Below are 22,802 nucleotides of genomic sequence, written 5' to 3'. Positions count from 1 at the left end.
ACGCCACTTTTATATCCCAAGAGGTAAACTCAGAATTCTATAAACTTAAAACCTTATTTGAAAAAATATATAATGAATTAAAACCAGGCTAAAACAAGACATGAAATGGAAACATGGCTTGTTCAAAATATACACATTTTTATATCATTGCCTTTGCATTAAACAGGAAATACTAATCAGCCTGTTTGATGTAATAATGACTGCATGTTTCAAAGGCATTCTGAAAACCAGTGTGATACAGTAGCATTTAATGACATTTTCACCTCTACAGGCTTTTGTATTCAGACATATGCCTTTTTAATCAAACTGCATCTTTGTTCAAATAAGCCATGAAATGACCATATTTTAAAAATATGTATCTACCGTTGGTTTATTATATTTAGTGTCCTTTGGTTGTGGTTTCTGTTCACTGCAGTGTGAGATTCAGAAGAGAGAACAGCATTAACACTTTACTTTTGTTCGTCAGAAGCTGTGTGGGGGGGGGGGGGGGTTTAGGGGGCACCAAACACAGTACACACAAACAAAAAAATAAATAACCTCACTTCTCCAGTTTTGCCATTTTTTTGTTTAATAACTTCAGTGTCAGTGTACAATGACTGAGAGACTACAGAAAGCATCACGTCTTAAAATCTTATTCAATCTAATGTAATAAAACATTTACATTAGTTTAACTGAAGAAACTGATTTCTTACTTTAACTCCAAGTTGTCATTAAAAACTTTTGGTAATTATACCACATCACCTGGGCATAGCCATAAGTCATTAACAACAGATCTTTTAAACATACACAGAAACAAGAGTAGATTCTCTCAAAATTTATTAAACAGACAGGTTTGTAACAATCTCCCCAATACTTCTTTTGACCAGTATGCTATTGCCATTTGAACAGAATGCAAACGACACAACGAAGTTTCTGGTAAAAACAACAAACAGTGATAAATATTTGGATCATTTGGTTTAGAATTTGAAGTGCAGATTTGGGATGCAAGGATTCTCCACTGCGCCACTGTAAATACTGCAGGCCTAAATAAGACAGACACCCTGTCATTTCATCTGTCGGAAGAGCAAAATATTCAGTATTGTACAGCGGAAAAGCGCAAACATCAAGTTCAGTACTTGTGATTCCCACAGCTGCCCTCTCTCGATTTATCAGATTTCACTTTCCCAGCTCCACTGCGTCTCCATTTCCAAAGACCGAACCCTTAGTGATGGTTCCCTGAGCAGGTTCTAAACTCAGTGAGAGGAACACTGAATTTAGACTAAAAGGCAATACGACTCTGCGGCCCATAAAAGTCTGCTGTGCCCACTCTAAGAGCCGCCGGTTTCAAACCATATTCTTCAGTAGTGACATCGTTGGTATCAATTTTAATATCTCCCTTCATAATGATAAAAACAACCAACGAGATTATTTTTTAAAAATATATACAATAATACAATAATCATCTTTTCTTTCCACTTTCATGAAATGTGCATTAATATTTGTTTTCTTTTAGAAAGCTTTTGGTTGACCATAAATGTTTGTGATCATGTGATATCTTGTGATTGTTACTGCATTAATTGTTCAGATTGTATGGTAAATATGGGCCAGATTTTTCAGCCATTTTTGTACAACATTAACTGATAAACCGAAATGACCTGTAAGCTACATTACTTCTGCCTCTTCCTAGCACTAACAGAATGCATCTGCCATCACAAAAGAGAGTACTGAGAAAGTCTATGACAGTGTAAGCTTTAAAATCAAGTATTTCCTAAAATATACATTTCCTCCAAAATTCTCTGAATGGTTAATTTAAAATAATTATCGAGTCATTCATATGTTGAAAGTTGCTTCACTTCACTTGTGGGATACATTCCTGTAGACAGCTCATAGCAGAATCAGTCTGAAGGTTGGTAGCCAATAAAAGATGTAATGTGGTCCAAGTCAGATGAATCAGAATGACAGAATGGTCTTCTTGATGATGTCAATGCACTCTCTGACCTCGTCCTCGTTAATAACGAGGGGCGGGGCGAATCTGATGATGTCGCCGTGAGTGGGCTTGGCCAGTAGGCCATTGTCTCTAAGGCGCAAGCACACCTTCCAGGCGTCGTAGTCTGAAAGTAGAGACCATAAAGGATCACCCAGGAAGCCCACAGAGACATGGTCTGATGGCCAAAGTCAGCACAAACAAACTGATCCTGAATAACTGTGTGAGGGTCGAGTCCTCGGTTTCATCCAGAAGACGACTGACAGCTGGCTGACAGCTTTCCTCAAAAGTCACACCAAATTCCAAACTATTAACTCAACATTTTAGCAACAAAAAGCAAAGTCTATAGAACCTGAAAAAAGGTCCTTAATCATTTCCTTTGAAAGACTAAGAGGTAATGAACTGAAGATTTCACGCCATGTTCCACCTAAGAAACAAATAGACTATTTTTGTGCAAAAGTTTAGCTCAGACACAGACAGGATAACATAAAAGTTGTTCTAGCCCCTACCTTTAGTCTCCTTGATGACGATGGCGTTGAGCAGGCCTTTCCCCCGGACCTTGGTGACGATGTCACTGGGCAGCTTGCTAAGCTCGGACCTCAGAATCTGGCCCATCTTTTCAGCGTTCTCCGCTAACTTCTCCTCCTCTAGAACCTGCACACAGAGAGGGGGGTCAGCACTGATCTGCTGAGGAGCCCCAAAACTAAGAATGCAGGCTTTATAAACTCAGGAAACGAGAGGGGAAAAGACCCCTGAAAAGAGTCAACCTTTGTGGGTAAATCTCACTTGTTAAGGTCTGAAGTGGGAGATGTGCTTTCAGAGCAAAGTCTGTCTTTTTGGGTACTTTCACTTCTGCATTTCATTTTAGCCACTTTGAAGTACCCCAATGCACTGAGCTCTACAGAATTCTAGGAGCCTGACTGGCTGAGCATTTGGCGCTCAGGGCAACTGATTGTTTGACTTCGACTGCTTCAGACTTTGGAGTATATGCTGATTGACAAGTTCATGAACAGAAAATCCAGGGCTTAGGCAAATTCAGTTTCATTTCAGGAAATTAATCTAAATTCAATTCATGAATAAAATAAATACCCACAAAGTACTATGCATATTGTTTTCTATTTCTAATCCATTGCTATTAATTTTTCGAATACTGAAATGGGCTGTAATTTACCTGATAGTGACGGACATTGAGTGAGTGAGTGAGACAGACAGACAGGCAGACACACACACAGAGACAGGCAGGCAGGCAGACAGACAGACCTCCAGGGCAGCGATAGCCACGCGGCAGGCCAGCGGGTTCCCTCCGTACGTGGAGCCGTGCTCCCCAGGCTTGATGGTCAGCATGACCTCATCATCGCACAGCACTGCAGACACCTGTCATAAAAGTGACATCACAGGTGTCAAAGGTGACATCACAGGCATTGTGTCAGCACATAGAAAATGGAATAAACATTACTCTGTAGAATATTACCACCTGAAGCAACTAACAAATATAATTCAGGGATATTTTCTGCACCAGCAATGCCCTTGTGTGTCTGGCCTGTGAATGGGCCTCTCGGATACTCACAGGATAGACTCCTCCGGAAAGCGCCTTCCCCAGCAGCACCAGGTCCGGACGCACCGCCTCGTGGTCCACAGCCAGCCGGCGGCCCGTCCGCGCGAGACCCGTCTGCACCTCGTCAGCGATGAGCAGAACCTGCGCGGCGGGAAGAGCAGGGAAGACGTCACCCGCCATTCGTGCTTAGCAACTCACTTAAGCCTGAGGGGGACCCCACAAGAGTTATGGGATCTACAAGTGTAATCAGGGTCAAATATGTTTTTAGAAATACTCTAACCCCTTGGGAGGCCAGAACAAATCCCTCATACATTTCAGTGAAAATGTTACCAACGAAAACATAATCATATGAGAGAATAAGTGACTTTGTAGGGCTAAACAGCACCGCTAGCAATGTCTGCAGAGATGGCAGTGTCAGTACTTCACACTGCCACTAGGTGGCAAGGGTGAACACCAAGTTCCTATTGAGCTGTACATCCTAAAAGCTTTCTAGTTTCTTGAAAAGCTTAAAATGGTCCCTTACCTCTTGATACAATCAATTATAATCAATGAAATGACTTTAAGGCTATTTCTAACCAATTAATACATATTCATATTTCAACCAATCATGGCTATAATGAAAGTTGCAACTGTCAAATCTAACATTCTTGCAAGAAAATATAAGGCATATAGGAATTATTCTTAAGGAAAACTTTCAGGAGAGCGGGGGAGTGTAAAAACTGGGGGACATGGACCTCACACATATCTAACACTTCACACAAAAACTTTAAAACCGGTTCAAACACTGCAAGCCAGCGAGAAAGAGAGCCTTGGGGTAAATACTTACGTTGTGCTGACTGCACAGCTCTCTCACTTTGGTCAGGTACCCGGGATCTGGCACCAGCACGCCTGCCTCTCCCTGGATGGGCTCCACCATGAACGCCGCCACGTTCTGGTCCTGCAGGGCCCTCTGAGAAACGCAAGCAGACCGTCGCCAACCGTTCCTGACCACACCCCCATACGCTTACGTGCACGTGCCATGACAAAAACAAGCCTGAAACTGACCCTTACACAGTTAGCCACTGCTTAACGTATACCCATATAAACAAGGAAACCATTTACTCCTGCAGGGCAGCATAGGTTTAAATGAGAAAACATTCACATCCATCCAATTTACTTTGGCTCAGTTTTATCCATTGTTGTTCTGTGTTTCGGCCAAGTAAACAACAAAACTACAGACAAGGAACCATGTCCATCACTCAGCCCCCTGGGATTCTCAGCAGTGTAATGAGTAACACAGGCTAACATAACTCCATACATACGTAACATAAGAGAACATAACAAAACATAACATAACATTACATAGTATAACATAACCATAAACATAAACTTCACATAACATAATAATGACAAGAACAGGCCATTTAGCCTAACAATTCTGGCCATTTTCCTCCCACTAAAGCGTACCCAATGCTAAGTTTACCTACAAATGACATAGTATCTAGCGCTGTATCTAGCCTGTTCTTGCTAATTTCCTTTCATACCAAAGGAACAGACTGAAAGTGTGATGATATTAGTGGATATAAGTGTTGGACAGGCTGTAGATCCTGTGGTACTGTGTACTGCGGCCTACCTCCAGAGCTGGAAGGTCGTTGTAAGGAACGAGCTCAAAGCCAGGCATGAAGGGGCCGAAGCCATCGTAGCTGCTGGGGTCCGTGGAGCTGGAGATGGCCGCCATGGTGCGCCCCCAAAAGTTTCCCTCTGTTCACAACACCAGGAGAAACGCAGTTTGCCGAGTAAAGGCTTACCAACATGCCTAAAGTTCAGAATCAATATGAAGCAAACTAATCACAAGCTTGATGGGTCCAACGTGGCGAGAGTGTCAAAAGAAAATGTGTGGCTTAAGGGCAAGGCGAAAACAATGTGAAAACAGTGTGAAAATGTGAAAACAGACTTTCACTTCACTGCAGTTTGAGCTCAGATTTACCTGCAAAGATTATCTTTGCTTTGTACTTTGGTATGCCCTTCACAGAATACGCCCATTTCCGAGCCAGTTTGCAGGCAGTTTCGCCCGCTTCAACACCTGCACACACAAAAAGGAAATTAATCTCCACCGTTATCTCAGAAAAACAGTCTGCCCGTCCTGCACCACAATGTATGCCTCAAAATGTGAATCTAAGGCTTAACATACATTCTGACTGCACTCATAATTCAGAATACCTCAGTCACATATAACCTGTATTATTAAAGGTACACAATGTCAGACCTGGATCTATAATACACATGAAGTTGCTTATTTGTCCATGAAATGACATTTTTAGACACATTTCACATTTGAAACATTTCAAAGACTTCCAGACTGTTTCGAAGTAGACTTCAAATAAAGTACTGTGAATATTTAGTCACACCCCACTGTTGTAATCACTGCACACGTTTCGAAATGTAACATAACTTTGCAATGAGCCAAATGACTGCAAATGTGGGATGATGTTTTGAGTAAACGTAATACATCCAACATTAATGCGTTTTGTGATTACCCAAAACAGTGCAGTCACACATGAATTCTCAAATACATTCCTTAATCAAACTACTCTGTGTTTGAAAATTATGCATTTCAAATGTGCTTACAAATGCAAACACAAAATAATTTAATCTCAAATTTTTACACAGTTGTGATGCAGACTGTCCACAGAAAAAAAAACAAATAAGCCTTAACAGTCAATAAACTGGTTGTGATGCCAGCATTTGCACCTCAGTTTAGACACTGTAAAATGGACGGAATGTGAAGTTGTTACGCCCGTAAGGTACCTGTGTTCATGGGCAGGACCTTGTGGTAGCCGAACAAGGAGGTGATGAACTCCTCGTACTCCCCCAGAACGTCGTTGTAGAAGGCCCGGGACGTGAGCGTGAGGCGGGAGGCCTGGGCATTGAGCGCGGCGATGATCTTGGGGTGGCAGTGGCCCTGGTTCACCGCGCTGTAGGCGCTCAGGAAGTCGCAGTACCGCCGGCCTTCCACGTCCCACACGTGGATCCCTGCGGCCGGGAGACAAGGGGCACGGTGTGAACACGCTACGCACTCTTTTAAAAATTGCCACGGGATCTTTAATGACCAAAGTGAGTCAGGACCTCAGTTTCACGTCAAGTCAAGAGGACAGCATCTTCTCCTGCACAGTATCCCCATCACTGTACAGGGAATTTTATTTTATTTGGTTCAGACGGAGAGTGCCCCCTACTGGTCTCGGGAATGCCCAATCAGCCACGCTCACACCCAGGGATGCATGTGACCTCACCAACTGCTGCTTTTCACACTGTGATAAAGCTGCTTAGCTTCAGCAGTTAGCTGTGAGAAGGGTACAGGGTCATATAGAAGCTTAGCTTCAGCAGTTAGCTTTGAGAAGAGTACAGTGAAGTATGGCTGCTTAGCATTAGCAGTTAGCTGTGAGAATGATACAGTGAAGAATGGCTGCTTAGCATTAGCAGTTAGCTGTGAGAATGATACAGTGAAGTATGTCTGCTTAGCATTAGCAGTTAGCTGTGAGAAGGGTACAGGGAGGTACAGCGGCTTAGCATTAGCAGTTCGCTGTGAGAAGGGTAGAGGGAGGTGTGCCTCACCTTCTCCTCTCTCCAGAGCCACAGGGAGGGGGTGGTAATTGTGCGCTCCATATTTTTCCTCACGAGCATACACATCCTCTGCAGACAGGGGGCGCTCCACGCGTTTGAGGTGGGCGGCAGTACTGGAGGCGGGGCGGCTCCCCGTGTGAACGCTCCGGAAGAGCGCCGGCTCCACCTGGCGCAGCGCGCGGCTCAGCTTGGACAGCATCCCTCTCGCTGTGTCAGGTTCACTTCCACTGCCACACGGAGACAGACAGGAAGCCATTATAGCATCGCTTAGCACAGTAGCAGGGTTTTTCCAGCATTGAAATGTCTTAGACAGCTGCCTAAGTGTTTTTTTCAAGCCGCCTACAGGAGAAATTGTTCAAAAAATAAAACAATCGTAAAACAATTAGAAATGGTCTGTGCATTTATTGGTAGGCTATAATTTGCCTGTGAATGATACAGAATTTCAAGTTAAAGTTTTGACTGCTTCCAAGTTTATGTGCATCCTTAAATATGCTAAATTAACTACAGTAGAATCCGCTTAATTGCATAAAAGAATGAGACAGCAGACAGGGAGCCGACGACTGCACATCCCACTCAGGTGACCGATACAACAATAATAGTAATAATAATAATAATAATAATAATAATCTTTAGCACTTTTCAGAACATGGTGCTCAAAGCACTTTCCAAAACGATAGAAAAAAGAGGATTAAATAAACCAAAAAAACACAAGAAGGTTAAATTAGACCAACGAAACAGACAGCATTGAAAGTTATAAGAGAATAATTGAAATAAAATAAATGAGGATAATAACAAAATGAAGACATAATTCACCCAAAAGCCAACAATATGGCACTAAAAGCTCAAAAATATACACAGGTGCTCGGCCAAACAAAAGCTTTAAAATCTATTCTAAAAATAACAGTAAGCCAGTGAAGTTTTGCAAGGATTGGGTGTTGCGTGTCCTTTTACTGCTTTTACTACAGAATTTTACATTCTCAATGCAGCCATATACAGGGAGACAACGCATCAAGTACACAGTGGAGGTAAAGCCAGACCGGCAGCAGTCGCTGTCACGCAAAGTCACCTCCTAAGCCCCATTTTGAGCCAGGAAAAAATCTTAGTAAACCATCTTTATACTGACAGACTGGGCAACACACCTGGTCCAAACAATATAAAACAATATGATTTTAAAAATCCACATTCAATTTGCAATTTCAGTTAGTAACTGTATCCCATTTATTCCTGCATGATTTAGTGATATGCACAATGCCTCCCCTGACCATAGATATCCTTTTATTTTTCTCTTTCCTTGGATTTCCTTTTAGATAATGTTATAGGCATAGCTGTGTAAGGGTGTCATCTCTGCAGTCATACCTTATTTATGTTACAATAAAAATGATTGTTCGATTCGTATCACACTTGTTAATTATAAATTGGCCTCTGGGCCTTCTTGGCGATACAGCATTTTTGTATTTCTGAGAGTTACACTTGTGAACATGGCACACAAGTCCACAGTAACTCCCTCCCTGAACCAGACAGCTGATGAAACAGCAGGATCGTTTCCCTGTCTCGACCGCGGTGTAGGCGGGTACAGTTACTGCCCCGATTACATAACCGCCACAGCCAATCAGGCAACAGGCCAGGGTTTCTCTGCTCCTCATATTACCTGGAACAAGGTGCTTAACCAGAATTGCTGCAATAAGTGCCAGGCTGTCTAAACAGGTGCTACGTAAAAATGCTAAAAGTTGAGTCGCTGCGGACAAGGGCGTCTGCTAAATGCCGGCAACATTATGTAACAGGGCGAAAACACATTTAGTTTAACATTAGTTTGAAGGTGTGGAAAATTCCACCACTCTTAGGCCGTCTTTCATTTTGCTCAGCAGGAAGCCCGGCAGAGTTGGAAAACCAAGCCACAAAGAGTCAGTGTGAAAACAGACATTGATGATCATTGTGTGAAATTTCACCTTGTCAGCAACTGGTGCACCAGGGTAGCTAACAGGGATGCGGTTCCTATTCAAACAGAACACAATGGAAGCGGCCATTACGTACCCGAAAAGACAAACACATTCACTCTCATTAAACTAACATGCCCTAAAAGCCAGCAGTTGAACAGTACTCCCGCCATTTTAAAATGAAATCACCATTTCTGGGGTTGTCTGCCAATTGGCTCAGGGGTGTCAAGATATATTCAAATCGTTATACAAATCATTACACGAACAAAAATGCGACTGAACGCAGTGCCTGGCTGCAGAACGATGCAAGTGTGGTGAGGGACAGAGTGAAGCCCAATCAAACTACAAAGCCCTTTAATACCCTGGCCAATTACACAAAAATTTGTGGCACTGCATTACCCCATAACCAATCCACTGGGGCCAACATTTAACCAGTGAACTTCTTGTTCAGTAGATGGAATAATAAAAATGCTAGAAGATTACTCCGACTGAATAAGACCAGAAGTTTGTTTGATCAGGCCCTTTGCAAAGTTTAAAGATCTGGTGTTCTCCATTCATTGTGGGATTTCTGCTTTTGTTTTTGCATCCCTTAAAGGGAGAATAGTTTGGCCTATTGAGGCTAATGATTTCCATGCTGCTTATGCGATCATCTGTGTCACCACCCTCTTCAGTAATTGTTTGAAAGCAGTGTTTCACCTCAGGCCATTTCCACTGAGATTATCTAACAGGGCACTGCCAACTCATTGGCAGGGTGACAGGGTCAAAGAGGCAGATTGTGAAAGACTGGTTTAATCAGTCTGTGAAATTCATCAGCTGTGCAATATTTCTTCAAAAGCAAACAGACTAATCAGGCTAAACACAAACAGAAAAAATCTTGTCCAAGCTCACCAGTTAGGCCTACCCAAATAGATTCATTTTAAACTTATTGCACTTCAACAGGAAACCATCAGACCACCAGTGGTACCAGTCAACCCTGTTAGCCAATGTTACAGTACTCCTGTTTATTACTCCTACTCCTATTTCCATTTTCAACCCTTGTGAAGCCGAAGATCTTGTGGTACTGTAGGAAAACACACTGAAAGAAAACCTTGGAAGTCTGGCTTGTACCAAGAGAACTGAGAACTGAGTAAAAACAGTAGGATATTTAAATATTTGATCTGTTCATCTGTACCTAAAATTGGACTGAATGAGGATAGGCTAGCCTGGAACGCCCCCTGATATGCCTCCATATTACAGCCAAGGGCTAAATTTAAACGAACAGCGTGACTTAAGCATTCAGCCAAACCCTTACATGACTCACTACTTACAGTGCAACTAAATAACTACAGTATACACAAAAAGACTTGAAAATTTCAAGCTGCAGCATGATAAAACAAGTGACGTCTAGTGTACATATGAAAACATACAAATGCTAAAACAATACATGCGATACACTCTGCTCTTTTCTCTTATATACTTACGTGTCCGCTTGCGATTAAAGGTCATTTCAGGTCACAGATCTCCGATTACTATTCATGGCCTAAAGCAGTCTCGCCTCATCAGTTTCATTCCCAAACTTTAAATTATTTTGTGGACTGACATGCAAGTGCATATAGGCTATATACAGAACATTAACTTTGCAATGCCTTTCCGTTTCTGATTCAAAACACTGTAATCTGTCGGAGTAGCATGTGTTGCTAAACCACAACACACACACAAGTGTCTAACAAATTCTAATGCATTTTTAGATTCAACACAAGAGCCATTTATAGCAGTTATTTTCTTTTTCTTTTTTAATTTCCCTGATAATCGTACTGGTGTGATATTCCCTTTTGAACATGTTTAATGGTGAACTGTATTGCTCTGTAGAGCCACGGGGTACACCATCTACTCGGCTACTTGACAGAATTTTATGAAAGACGTTATGATCAAAGAACGCCTGCAGTCCAGTTTAGTTAAACTAAGATACGTTACTGAGTCGCGTTTGTGTAGGAAATCTTTGGACGAGCCAGTGGCTCGGATTCGAAATCCCACTGCGGACTCAGGCAAATCTCTAACTATAAAACCGCTAACTTGCTATAGTTTATAAAACACTGTAGAGTCAATCTTGTCAAAGTTCCCGTCAGCCTAAAACTGGTTATTCATAGCAGGCCTATCATATTATGGAAGTCATCCCTGCACCATTCCATCACAAAATTCGAGGGATAATCCGTAGTTAGTACATGGAAAAAAACTGGAATCCGCCGCGTTTTTGGGTTAATGGAGCAGACTGCACATGCAAAGCTGTTAAGAAATTAAAATGCACTGGACAGTATCTTATTAGGTTTAATCTAAATGCAGTGACTGCATATGGGCCAGCCTTATTCCTAGCCTATTTCTAGATGTAAATGCGCCGCTGTGGTAACACATTGCTTGCGGGTCAGGCACTTTTCACGGCAAGAATACGTTTTAGGACAACGCGTCGACAGTCCTGTGAAGGAAAGGGTGGTGGATTCACCTTGCAGTCATACCTGTCCATAATGCAAACTGGGATTCTTCACAGTAAGAAAAAAATTGTACGACAACGCTAGCTAGCGAATGCTAATTTATGGATATGGTAGTTAACTAACAATGCAAATTCAGCAGGTGACATTGAACCTAGGCCTGACGCGATACCCATCCGATAGGAAGGCAGCGAGCTAGCAGCACTAGCGAGTAAACGACCATTTTAATGCGACACAGGACACATCTTAATTATAAAGGCATGATTTGTATGGAAGTTGACGCTATATCGCTAGCTGTGCTATATTAGCTAGCAAGTAGCAAGATAAACCGCATTACAAAGGCACGCCACATTCTGCGGAAACGAACAGCCATTAGCTCCCCGCTGCACACAAACGTATTTTAGCACACATGAATATTCGAACCAGAAATTATAATCCACCATAAATAATAGCGTCACACAGCCACTTAACGCACGTAATTTAGACGTGATGGTGAACTAGCGAGCGACCGGTAGTCGCCCTGGTCCTGAACACACGCAGCATTTCAACCGCTGACAACGTGGAAAAATACTGGCCAGTTAGCGAGAGCGGAGAATGGATGTGAGCGCCGCAAGAAATAGCAAAACACGCTTTAACCCGATTAAAGAGGCACGCATTCTGACGGAATACTGTCCATGAAATCCTTAGTAAATTTAGTTTGACCTCTTTACCTTGTAGAATTTGTTTGCGAACTCTTCCTGTCAACCCCAGTTCCTTTAGTACCAGTAATCCTGCCGCTTGCCGCTTCCCTCACCCCAGTTGAAAGCCTATTCAACCGGGGGGCGGGGGCGTTGCGGAGTTATACTAGAGACACTAGTCCGAAAATCTACGTCATTTGCGTTAGCTTCTGACCCGGAGGGGGACGAGGATGATCAATTCAATGGTCCGGATTACGATGTTTAAGATGTCTGAAAGACGAACTCTTCTCCATCACATCACGAAACAAAACGCGACATTCCGTGGACTACTGCTCAAGTAGTTTTTTGCCACATCTTGCCATATTCACCATACTAGAGGCAACCACACTTTAAACAATGTGCCTCATTTACAAAACTTTAGACTTACATCTGTTCTTTATAAAAGTACGAGAAACCAATGTCCGATTAATGCACAGAACTTCGACTGTATCTCCCAGGTGCATCAGAAGATGAATGGTGAATGCCAGTTTTTTTAAAATCGCATGAGAGTTTGTTCATTTTGATTTGCATAAGGAAACACCCTAGCAATTCTATAAATGGCACGCCGCCTTCGAGGTCGTGTGCAAACATCAGCCATTAACTCTTTGCAAGAATTTCTGCTCCGCATATATGCGAGTCTCTAATGACCGGTCCTCTCCCCAGGCTTGATTAGGCAAGTTATCCAGAAACAGGCTACGCATGCTGAGTGTTGAGTTTCGCTTCGCGTCTGAGTCTTTAAAGATCATTATCAATCATAAATCCCTTCTATCAATAAACGAATTGAAATACGCTACATGCATTCCCAACAAGGTTGTTAAGGAAAAATAACAAGTGCATGTCACGGTTCAGGGGGGTTTGGACCCAGGCGCAGAGTGAAAAACCACACGAAACTCAAAGGATAGATACAAACAAGAACTTTACTACAACAAAAAAGGCAGACAAACAGGGAACAGATAAGGCCACGAAGGGCAAAACAACAAACTCTAAAAATTCTGAACAAAAAAAAAAAAAACACACAGAACAGAACACAGGCAGGGTACAGGCATGTGGAACAGACAAACACATAAAAGAAACGCAAGACGGTACATACAGGTCTGGCGCAAGCACAAGTCAGGAACAAACACAAGGAACCAGCACCTGAGTCAAGCAGACAAAGAACTTAAATAGACAGGGGTAACAAGACACAGGTGAACTCAAAGAACAATCAAACCAAAAAAGGAGGGGATACCAAGACACAGGTGGGAACAATGAGACACAATCAGAAACAATAATAAAATAAATGAAAGCAATAATACAATTAACAGGTGAACGAGCAGGACACAAAACAAAGTGCCGGCATCTGGCGGCCCAACAAGGAAAGACAGAGACGGAAACACAGAACCATGACAGTGCATGAGTGAAAATATATAGATACGGTCATAAACTAAAATAAAAATAAGAAGGAATTCATCTAAAGTAAAATGACGAAACCTGCTCTTAAAACTAAATAAAACTTAGGCTAACTGAAATTGAAATCAAAAGCTAGTGAAAAATCCGAGGTTATTCAGATAGGTTAGTTAACGTAGCCTAGTTAAAATCAATAAAGTATTTAATAATATTTATATATTATATGAATATCATAATTGTAGTGGTAAACAGTTGTTAACATGAGGTCTGTAAAGATTAATTATGACTTTTCATGAATAAAAAAGCATTCTAAATAGACACATCTGCGTAGGCTATGCATTTACGATGTTTCCAAAAACACGTAGATTTTGAACTTACAAAAAAACTAATTCAAATAAGAAAAAAAAGATGAATGCAAATGTTCGCGGAAATGGTCCTAAGCACATTTAACAACTAAATTTGATTGTACGCATGTTTCGTGAAGCCCTATGAGGTTTTCTGTCATGTAGGCCTAGATTTCCCACACGAAACCCAAAAATGGCGCGAGTGTCTTTGAATAGCTCTAGAAGTTGAATCTGCTCTTCCACTTGCTGACCTACTTCCACAGTTTGATGTAACGTTTCGTAATTATCCAGGATCAGTGTGTGTCAGGACTGTCTCTCTTGAAAGAAGAATGATGTTAAATTTCAGACATTTTTCAACGGCGATTATTCAACGGCGAGATTCAGTAAACGCCAACATAATAATGTAGGCTACTAATGCACAACATTTCATCTAAATTAATTTTCTTGTTTTAGAAACATTTTGTTAGCTGCCGACTGAAAAAATGCTTGCAGACTATGTATTCCCTAAAACGTGTGTCAAACTGTTGCTGCTTTCCGTGTTTTTGTGCTTTGTGATCAGAGGTCCCAAACACAAACCAGGCGTTAGTCCATATTTTGACAAATCATATAAATGCAAGAATGTTTGAAATGTAAATGTACATTAACTTTATTATTTGACAATTTTGTGCAACATTCGAAACATTTGGCATTTGAAAGGTACAGATTTTGTGTGGTTTGAATACGTTTTGACAAGTCACCTGGCTGTTAAATCCAGAATATCTCATTTTACGGGAGAGAATTGCCACACTTGTTTGATCTGGTCTGTATTTACACTGACACAAGAAGAAAAAGGCCAACTCTGCCTGGGTTGCTGAGTTTACTAGATCAATCTTAAGATGATGATTTTACAGGTGCAAAGGTTATGCTGACAACCCACATAGCAACTGAGTGCTGGTCCACCCTTAGCACTTCATTTGGCCCACATACCACCACGGAATGACGCACATGAACCCGTCCGAATCTGGCTGCCAGAACACAGGAGCAACTCGACCTTGATGGGACCATGTCTCTGGTGTGATATGCATTTGGGCGACTTTTGGCCCACAGTACACTTGCCGTTGCCATTACAGACCCTGATAAACTAAACTATGTTTGGCCTGGAACCATCTACTATCTGGGAAGCTTTGTCTTCATAAGTTGGTCCAGATCACAGTTAAACACACAATCATGAAACTCAACTCTAACATACAATGCAAACAACGATTTCAGGATTAATCTTTTTCAAAGCTGGGTCTGCAGATTGTAAGACCCATGCCTCAAATATCACAAGCTTTATTAACCAGAGACAACTGAATCATTTATGACTTTTAATTAGTGGTATATCTGTTTGTACTTTTAAAATAGGAATTTCAGTGAAAGTGATGTGAAGTAGGTTTAACAGCAACACAGAATACCACACAGTGGTATAGGCATTATATAGGCATTACCATACATTTTTCTGCCTCTATAAATTCTAATCATATATGGATGCACTTATGCCAGATGATCATTTATTTAAGTATTTGGATACTATAGGCCTACTGACCAGGAAAACTCTGAGTTTCTTAAAAGAGACATAGATACAGTTTGGAATCTTGCCATATCATTTTTTTGCCCTGATCTTGGTTGTGCTTATTTGTCTCTCTGTTACGTGTCTGATGTTTGTTTCATTTGCCCTCGTCAGTGATTGTGGGGTCAAAGCACTGACATTCAATAAGTGACTGGAGCATGTTAAGAAATGTAAATGCATCTCAAATGATTCTATCCAACCACATTCTTGTCTTACATATAAAAAAGAAAATTACACAATTATCTGTGCTTTAAAACATTCTCAACAACCTATACATTTACAAGTAAAACAATGTGACCATAAACGATCTCATAAATGTTGTGTGTAGAACGCTGTCTGAAGATAACCATTATGGAGGAATGGATTCAGGAGCCCCCCAGTGGATGGTAGCGGAACAGCATCAGTCGTGTGAAATACCATATTTCCAGAAGAGAACGTGGGAAAAGTCTGGTAATTTAATGCACTTGGGCCATCGGGCCCCGGGCTGGTACTGCCTCTAAGCAGAGGGTTTGGTCCGATCTGTAATGTGCTGTCGGCTCCCGGGTTTTGCTTTTTCCATTTAGTTCTTCTATTTTGAAACCAAATTTTTACCTGGGTTTCCGTGAGGCCGAGAGAAAGGGCGAGGTTGAGTCTCTCGCATACCGACAAATACCTTGTAGTGTGGAATTTGTTTTCTAGTGCTACTAGTTGTTCATAGGTGAAGGCAGTCCTTGCACGCCGAGGTTTCGTGCACCCGTGATCGGAGCGACGCTTCTTTTGTCGCGAGAGCTCGTCATTTCCCGGGGTATCAGAATCACCGCTGGTCTCGTTTTGTCCGTTCTGTATTCCTTCGAGAGAACTGTCCGATTCTGTTTTATCCAAGTCCGATAGCACCACATAATTGTCAGGACGCTCCATGTGGTCTACAGAACTAATATGACCATTCGCTGTTTCTCCACCTACGGACAAAAATCTTGTTATTAGAGGCACATGTGTTCATCAAGAATGCAAATTCTTTAACTGTTTTACCGTTCCCCTGGTGCAGTAACAATTTTATTCAGCATAAAAACAAACAAAAAAAACCTCCATGTGGTAGGTTATTACACATTAGGACAATTTCATATATTGGTATCTTGCATTGTCAGTCTTGTAAAATGCAATTTGCCCCTTTTACAAAGAGGCCTACAATTGGCTATGCTTATGCGCAAATATTAATTTTTTTAATCCGTGTATAAAAGTTCTTAAATGAACGACATAAGCGGTTCTGAAAGGACAGCGCTATAGGCTAAGTAGAGGAGCGCCAGCGGCTACGCATGTACAGGCCTTTACACATAATTTCAAGAAAAAGGTAAACAAATCAACATTGATCCAATTCATACACATATACGCCTTGCTGGCCGTCCTTTTTATTTTGCATACATCAAAGAAGCATAAAGCAGTCTCTCATGTTTGACTATTCCAGACTTAAAACTTAAATCCAGACCGCATATGAATTAATTCAGTTTATTCTACACAATACGACCATTAAAAATTGTTTTAGGCCTATCATCGTGCGTCTGTGGGGAATAGAAAACTCGTTTATTACTGAGAGAAGGATTTGAAATAGTGCTTTGAGCACTAACTGTAAAGTAATTACAGGTCGATATGGATCAGGGCAGTTTAGGTAAAATGGAGCGAGGTGGGAGAAAGGGGTGAGGGGCTATAATCCCAAAATAATTTATAAACCACAAGTCGCTTTAAATGTCATGTTGCAGAAAGCCAACCAGACTAAACCCAAGTCCACCATCCAGGCATAACGCGCTAATGGAGTTTCATATTTGTTGGTGGATCGATAAATGTCATCTATTTAAAGGTACGTTTTAATCGAACAATATTTAGGATCAGACATGGATGGGGTTTGACGTTTGTACCTGCCATCTGCTGGAGGGAGATATGCAGGGAACAGTAATGGGTTATCGATCAAAGTTAGGAGAAGTATCCCCGACGGGACGATTTAAACAATTATCCGGCTTGACTGTCCCATTGCCAATCATTCTCTAAACCGAGGTACAATAAACAACCGCACGCGAGATTTGAGAAATGGGAGAAAATGTTGGCTCCGCGCGCGTGATTACACATCTATGACAACCAAACTATTCGCAAAGTCTTTTTGGGCTGTGTATTCACGTCTTGAGATGCCTCGTAAATTAATAATTAATAAATAGAAAATTATAATAATGAACGGGTTTAACGTCATATTTGTGAACAACCCTTCTCAACATTTTTACCTCAAAGGTAAACAGTAATAGCACTCAATACTACTCGCAATAATAACAAGAACAACAACAAAAATAATAATAGGAACACAAATTATGAAGCTTAACTGCTAAATCCTTTTTTATTTCTAATGTGAATGCTTTTTCCACATCTTTTCTGTTTTCATTCCTTAAGAAATTTGGTTTAATAATTTTTGTCTTACCGGAATCCTTGTCTCCAAGGGCTGGGGCACCATCAGGACCGTGCTTACAAGATACGCCTCCTGACAAACTTCCCACCCCGTCATCTGCCGAAGGTAATCTTTGTTTTTCTGCTGAGAATGAAGTTGTCTTCTTGCTGTTGAACTTCTTTGGGTCCAAAATGTCAATTATTGAGAATGAAATCCTGTGATTAGATATCATTTTCACTCCAGTGTCCTGGTACTCCAACATAGTGCAAACTATGTAGCTATGATAGAGTAAAAGGTACACGTACTTGAGTGTTAGTTCATATAACGCGCCGTTCTCCCTATCAAAACTATTTTCGACCCATTAGAATAAAGGTGTTTTGCTAATGCAGCTGCGTGAGCGTCTTTTTGTCGTATTCTGCTGGAGTGGTGGAGCAGTACTCCGTGAATGAGGAGTCAGATTGTGACATTGCTCTTTTTCTCTGGTCGATTTGAAGACGCGGTCTTTCGTGCCCACGTGACAAATAAAAACATCAACGATAGGCGGGATTAATCTTGAGTTCATGCATGGATGTTACGAGACATTTGCCACTTTATTCTTCAATTTTGTTCAGAATTGTTAATATGCCCTCAGTAAATACGAGGAAGTCAGTTTTAACTCACGAAACAGAGCTTTACAAATTATATACATATTTCCAAAACAACTGTCAGCATATATATAACAACATCATTAAAATAGACAGGTATTATTGTAATCCTCAGTTTATGTAAATCTCATTTTTTCCTCATTATTGTGAAATGCCATTAAGCGAACACATATTAAACAAGGAGTGGAATGTATGGCTAGAAAAGCTGTCCCATTGTACATATGTCAGTGCATCTCAAAATGATCTGTTCTTTGGAAGGTAAAAAAAGATGGATTTGTTCAGCTCCATGTACAGTGCTGCGAAAAAGTATTTCCCCGTTCCTGATTTCCTCTATTATTGCATAATTATCACACTGAATGGTTTCAGATCTTCAGACAAAATGTAATATTAGATAAAGGGAACCTGGCTAAACACAAACCACTTTTAAAAAATTAGTGTTTCATTTGTTTTGTGACAAAGTTATCAAACACCCACATGGCCCATGTTAACTTAATGACTGGTCACACCATGTTTAGCAGCAATAACTGCAACCAAATGCTCCTTATAATTCAATATCAGTCTTTCACATTGTTGTGGAAGATGTTTAGTCCACTCTTCTTTGCATAACTGCTTTAATTCAGATAAATTTCTTGGTTTTCGAGCATGAACTGCTCATTTAAGGCACTGCCACTGCATCTATATTAGGTTCAAGCCAGGACTTTGACTAGGCCACTCCAAAACATTAAATTTGTTTCTTTTCAGCCATTCAGATGTGAGCTTGCTTCTGTGTTTTGGATCATTGTCTTGCTGCATAAACCAATTACACTTCAGCTTCAGCTCACGTACAAATGACCAGACATTCTCCTTAAGAATTTTTTGGTACAGATCATAATTCATGGTTCCTTCAATAATAGCAAATTGTCCTGGTCCCGAGACAACAAAGCATCCCCACATCATCACACTACCACCATGTCTGACCGTTGGTATGATGCTTTTCATGTGAAATGCTGTATTTGCTTTACGGCAAAAAGTTTGACTTTTGACTCATCTGTCCATATAACATTATCCAAAAATAACTTTTTTTATCATCTCTTCTTGAATTTGGAAGACTTCACACTCAATATTATCTCAACACTCAATAACATTGAAGATTTTACTTTTTATGTAATATTTGATCATTGTTAATCTTTTAAATTAAAATTAAAATTTATATTTAAAATTGATTTTTTTTTACCTGCCTGATGTCGAAAGACAGTTCCTTATAGTAGCATTAATGTGTCAGTTAGTATTATCTGGCAGGCTGTTACCTTCACCTGTCGTGTGGTGATTATAGCTCAGCTGAGTGTAGCTGTGTGCTGTGGTGCAGGGTGGCTTTGAGCTTGGGGTTATCCTGATGATGCAAGATAGCAGAGAAAAACTCTGGATCAATACTCACAGCGGGTGTCTCGCACTGATAACACCGTCCAAGACAATAGAAAGTGCCATAGCAGGGGGCTGAGCCATTGCAATTTTTGCAATTATTTTTACATAAACTTCTTAATTTCTGTGGCTATTTGATGTTGTTTTGGAACTATGGGATCTCTATGGTGGTGTGAGGTCACAAAAGTGATTTAGTGGAATTTGTGGTATTTTGAGCATTTATGGGCAGGGGATTTGACCTCTACCTCAATGATTGCACTTTTCATTTGTATAAAGCATATTAATGGGCAGCAAAAGAAAATTGAACATTTCAGTGTAAAAACAAGTAAAGAAAGTCACACACTCATCTAATAAAACCATTATTTCTAATAACAATAATAATAATAATAATAATAATAATAATAATAATAACAACAACAACAACAACAACATAGCAATTCAAATACTTATAATTAGAATACTTTGTGTAAGACCAAAGCAGTGTACCGAAGCTTGTGTCATCTCACTGTATGTAGGATGGGTTTAAGTCTGCCAGGACATTAGTTCCTACCATTAACTCACCAGCTACGCAGGTTTCAATTTTTCACTGGTGTGAAAATTTGGGGAACGTGTTATTTTTGAAGTTTTAAATAATTTAGATTTCATGTTTAGATTTTAGATTTGTCTATTTACCTATAGATATTATACACAATCACTTTGTTTTTGGTGAAATATTTCTCTCACACCATTTTGATACTGAATATAAAGTATTGTGTATAAATGTACTGAATGTGAATGCAGGCCAAATAGCCTCTATCAAATTTTCAGGCTGTGAAATGGTCAGAAAAACTCCTTCATAGGCCTAAGAGCATGTCATTTCCTTTTCCTCCATGCTTTATGACTCAGGGTGGCATAGTGTCTGTGCAAAGCCAGTAGCAGTGAGCGGTTGATGCTAGCGGCAGGGAGCCGGCAGGTTTTGTGGTCTAACATGGCCAAAAAGCAGTAAAAACATGCTCACCCAGGCCTCTGTTTGTCTAAATTAGCATCTGTATTAGCGGCAGTGTAGCTGTTAGCTGGGTCCTCCATATGAATGGCTCATGCAGGCTGGAGGTTTACTGCTTCCTGCGAGTGGCTGTCCCAGTACATCTGTTTGGAGAGGCTGGGACACAAAGCCAGGCTGGGGGGGGGCAATGAGAGGGCCGGCCCACGTTTCAGACGACCCGGACGGCAGCTGGGGTGCGTTGCTTTCCTGCAGACGGCCCTGTGGCGCGGAGATCACGGGGCCGCACAGCAAGGCTCCTCGCGGCCCCCGTCGGCACACTTATCAATACCAGGGGCCCGTAAAGTCATCAGCTACTGCCGAAACCCCGGCCTCCCGGCCACACCGCGGGACGTTCCTCTATTAGCGGCGCCCAGGTTACGAGCTCGTTTTTTGTTCAAGAGGCAATTGAGTCTCCTTTGTCTGTCCTCTTCCTCCTGGAGGGCAATGCATAGCAGACTCAGACAGGTCGTGGCTACAGCTGGACCTTTGAAATCCTTTGTTTGGCACACTTTTCTGCACTTTTTCCACATACAGATAAATCAGATAGTGACCAATGATTAATCAAACGCCCAATGTGTTTTTTCTAGAGGAGGAAATAATAATAATAATGTTTTTCTGTGGAAATGCTTTTGGTGATGTTGCTTTCAAACCAATATAAGAGATCCCAACCAGGTTTTTATTTAGAATAAGGTATGTTACTGTAGATTACTTTAATCAACAACAGGTTCCCTCTGGATCTTTTAAAACCGACTTCCAGATCTAAAACAGACATTGATCTGAAACAGTCTGAACTGAGCATCAGTACTCTCCATGACTGCTGCAGAGATTCCAGACAGGACACCATAATCAGAATAAAGCACTTTGCCTGAATTGCACCAGTAAAACCCAAGCAGTAAAAACAGGTCACAGAACATGCATAATGTGAAACCTAAAGATCGTATAGGCTGCTCTGAACATGGGACTCTATTCTGCAGTGCTGGCAGGCCACATGAGCCGCGTTTCCACCAAAATTACCCAGAACTTTTAGTCCCAGGAACTACTTTTCAAGGAACTAAAAGGTTCCTTCAGCCCATGGTTGTCTGCGTTTCCACCGCGGTCTAAAGTCCCGCGAAGATTAGGCAAATTAGCCCACTGACGTATGAAAAAACGACGTTGTCGTCGGTCCATCTGTCCTATGATTTCTTCTGTAACCCCATACTACCACCTACCACAGTATCCTACATTATTTTCTAATAACCGGGACAGCCCAGAGGGGTTTATTCCACTTATATACAATGCGTTACCAACAATGATTATATATGGTTACTTTTGTATTATTTAAAAAAAAATCGATTTAATCACCTGGAATTGAAATATTCTTCTGCAGCCGTTTGGGCTTATTTTACCGTTGTCAAGCAAAACTGTCGTTGGTAGTTGAACTTGGACCGTTGTTATGCAACAAATAGGATATAACAGGCCAATAGTCAGATTGTAACTGTTTTATATATCCTATCAAACACATTCATTATGTTTTTATGTGAACATTCGCTTTCGTGTCTTGACATCCGAAGCGACCGAATGCATTCACATTTATATGTATAACTGGCAACAACAGCAGAAAACACGTTGTAAACAATTTGCTGTTTGATTACTTTCTCATTGTCAATTCCATATCACAAATCGCAAAATGACAAGAATAGAACGAAAACTCGGACTTGCGTGAAAATTTTAATTAGTAGTGGTACAGCCACCGTTTGCTTTCCTTCGAAGTTACTGCTAGCCGAGCAGCGAAGTGTGCCCTCCAGATG

At 41.0% G+C, this 22,802-nt stretch overlaps 2 protein-coding genes across 8 annotated transcripts; both read right to left on the bottom strand.

Annotated features, from left to right (window-relative positions):
• Window positions 1–550: 550 nt before the first annotated feature.
• Window positions 551–12,803, bottom strand: LOC135244524 (ornithine aminotransferase, mitochondrial-like). Of its 7 annotated transcripts, none has more exons than XM_064316873.1 (11): window positions 12,225–12,356; window positions 9,065–9,110; window positions 7,110–7,345; window positions 6,306–6,530; window positions 5,485–5,580; window positions 5,131–5,258; window positions 4,345–4,467; window positions 3,531–3,659; window positions 3,224–3,337; window positions 2,473–2,617; window positions 551–2,090 (listed from the first exon to the last, which is right to left on the bottom strand). In XM_064316873.1, exons 3-11 carry the CDS (start codon window positions 7,315–7,317, stop codon window positions 1,930–1,932), a joined length of 1,329 nt encoding a protein of 442 aa, XP_064172943.1. In that variant the 5' UTR covers window positions 7,318–7,345; window positions 9,065–9,110; window positions 12,225–12,356; the 3' UTR covers window positions 551–1,929. The 7 variants fall into 7 exon arrangements, with proteins under 7 accessions (XP_064172943.1, XP_064172940.1, XP_064172945.1 ...); XM_064316870.1 differs by lacking the exon at window positions 12,225–12,356 and adding an exon at window positions 10,513–10,999; XM_064316875.1 differs by lacking the exons at window positions 9,065–9,110; window positions 12,225–12,356 and adding an exon at window positions 12,619–12,803.
• Window positions 12,804–14,581: 1,778 nt separating this feature from the next.
• Window positions 14,582–18,689, bottom strand: nkx1.2la (NK1 transcription factor related 2-like,a). The gene is made up of 2 exons (XM_064316877.1): window positions 17,986–18,689; window positions 14,582–16,486 (listed from the first exon to the last, which is right to left on the bottom strand). Exons 1-2 carry the CDS (start codon window positions 18,212–18,214, stop codon window positions 15,858–15,860), a joined length of 858 nt encoding a protein of 285 aa, XP_064172947.1. The 5' UTR covers window positions 18,215–18,689; the 3' UTR covers window positions 14,582–15,857.
• Window positions 18,690–22,802: the final 4,113 nt, after the last annotated feature.

Source organism: Anguilla rostrata, chromosome 18 (genome assembly GCF_018555375.3).
Source record: "Anguilla rostrata isolate EN2019 chromosome 18, ASM1855537v3, whole genome shotgun sequence".
Classification (NCBI taxonomy): Eukaryota; Metazoa; Chordata; class Actinopteri; order Anguilliformes; family Anguillidae; genus Anguilla; species Anguilla rostrata.
The sequence above is the reverse complement of the archived record's forward strand: the minus strand, read 5'-3'. Positions and strand labels throughout refer to the sequence as shown.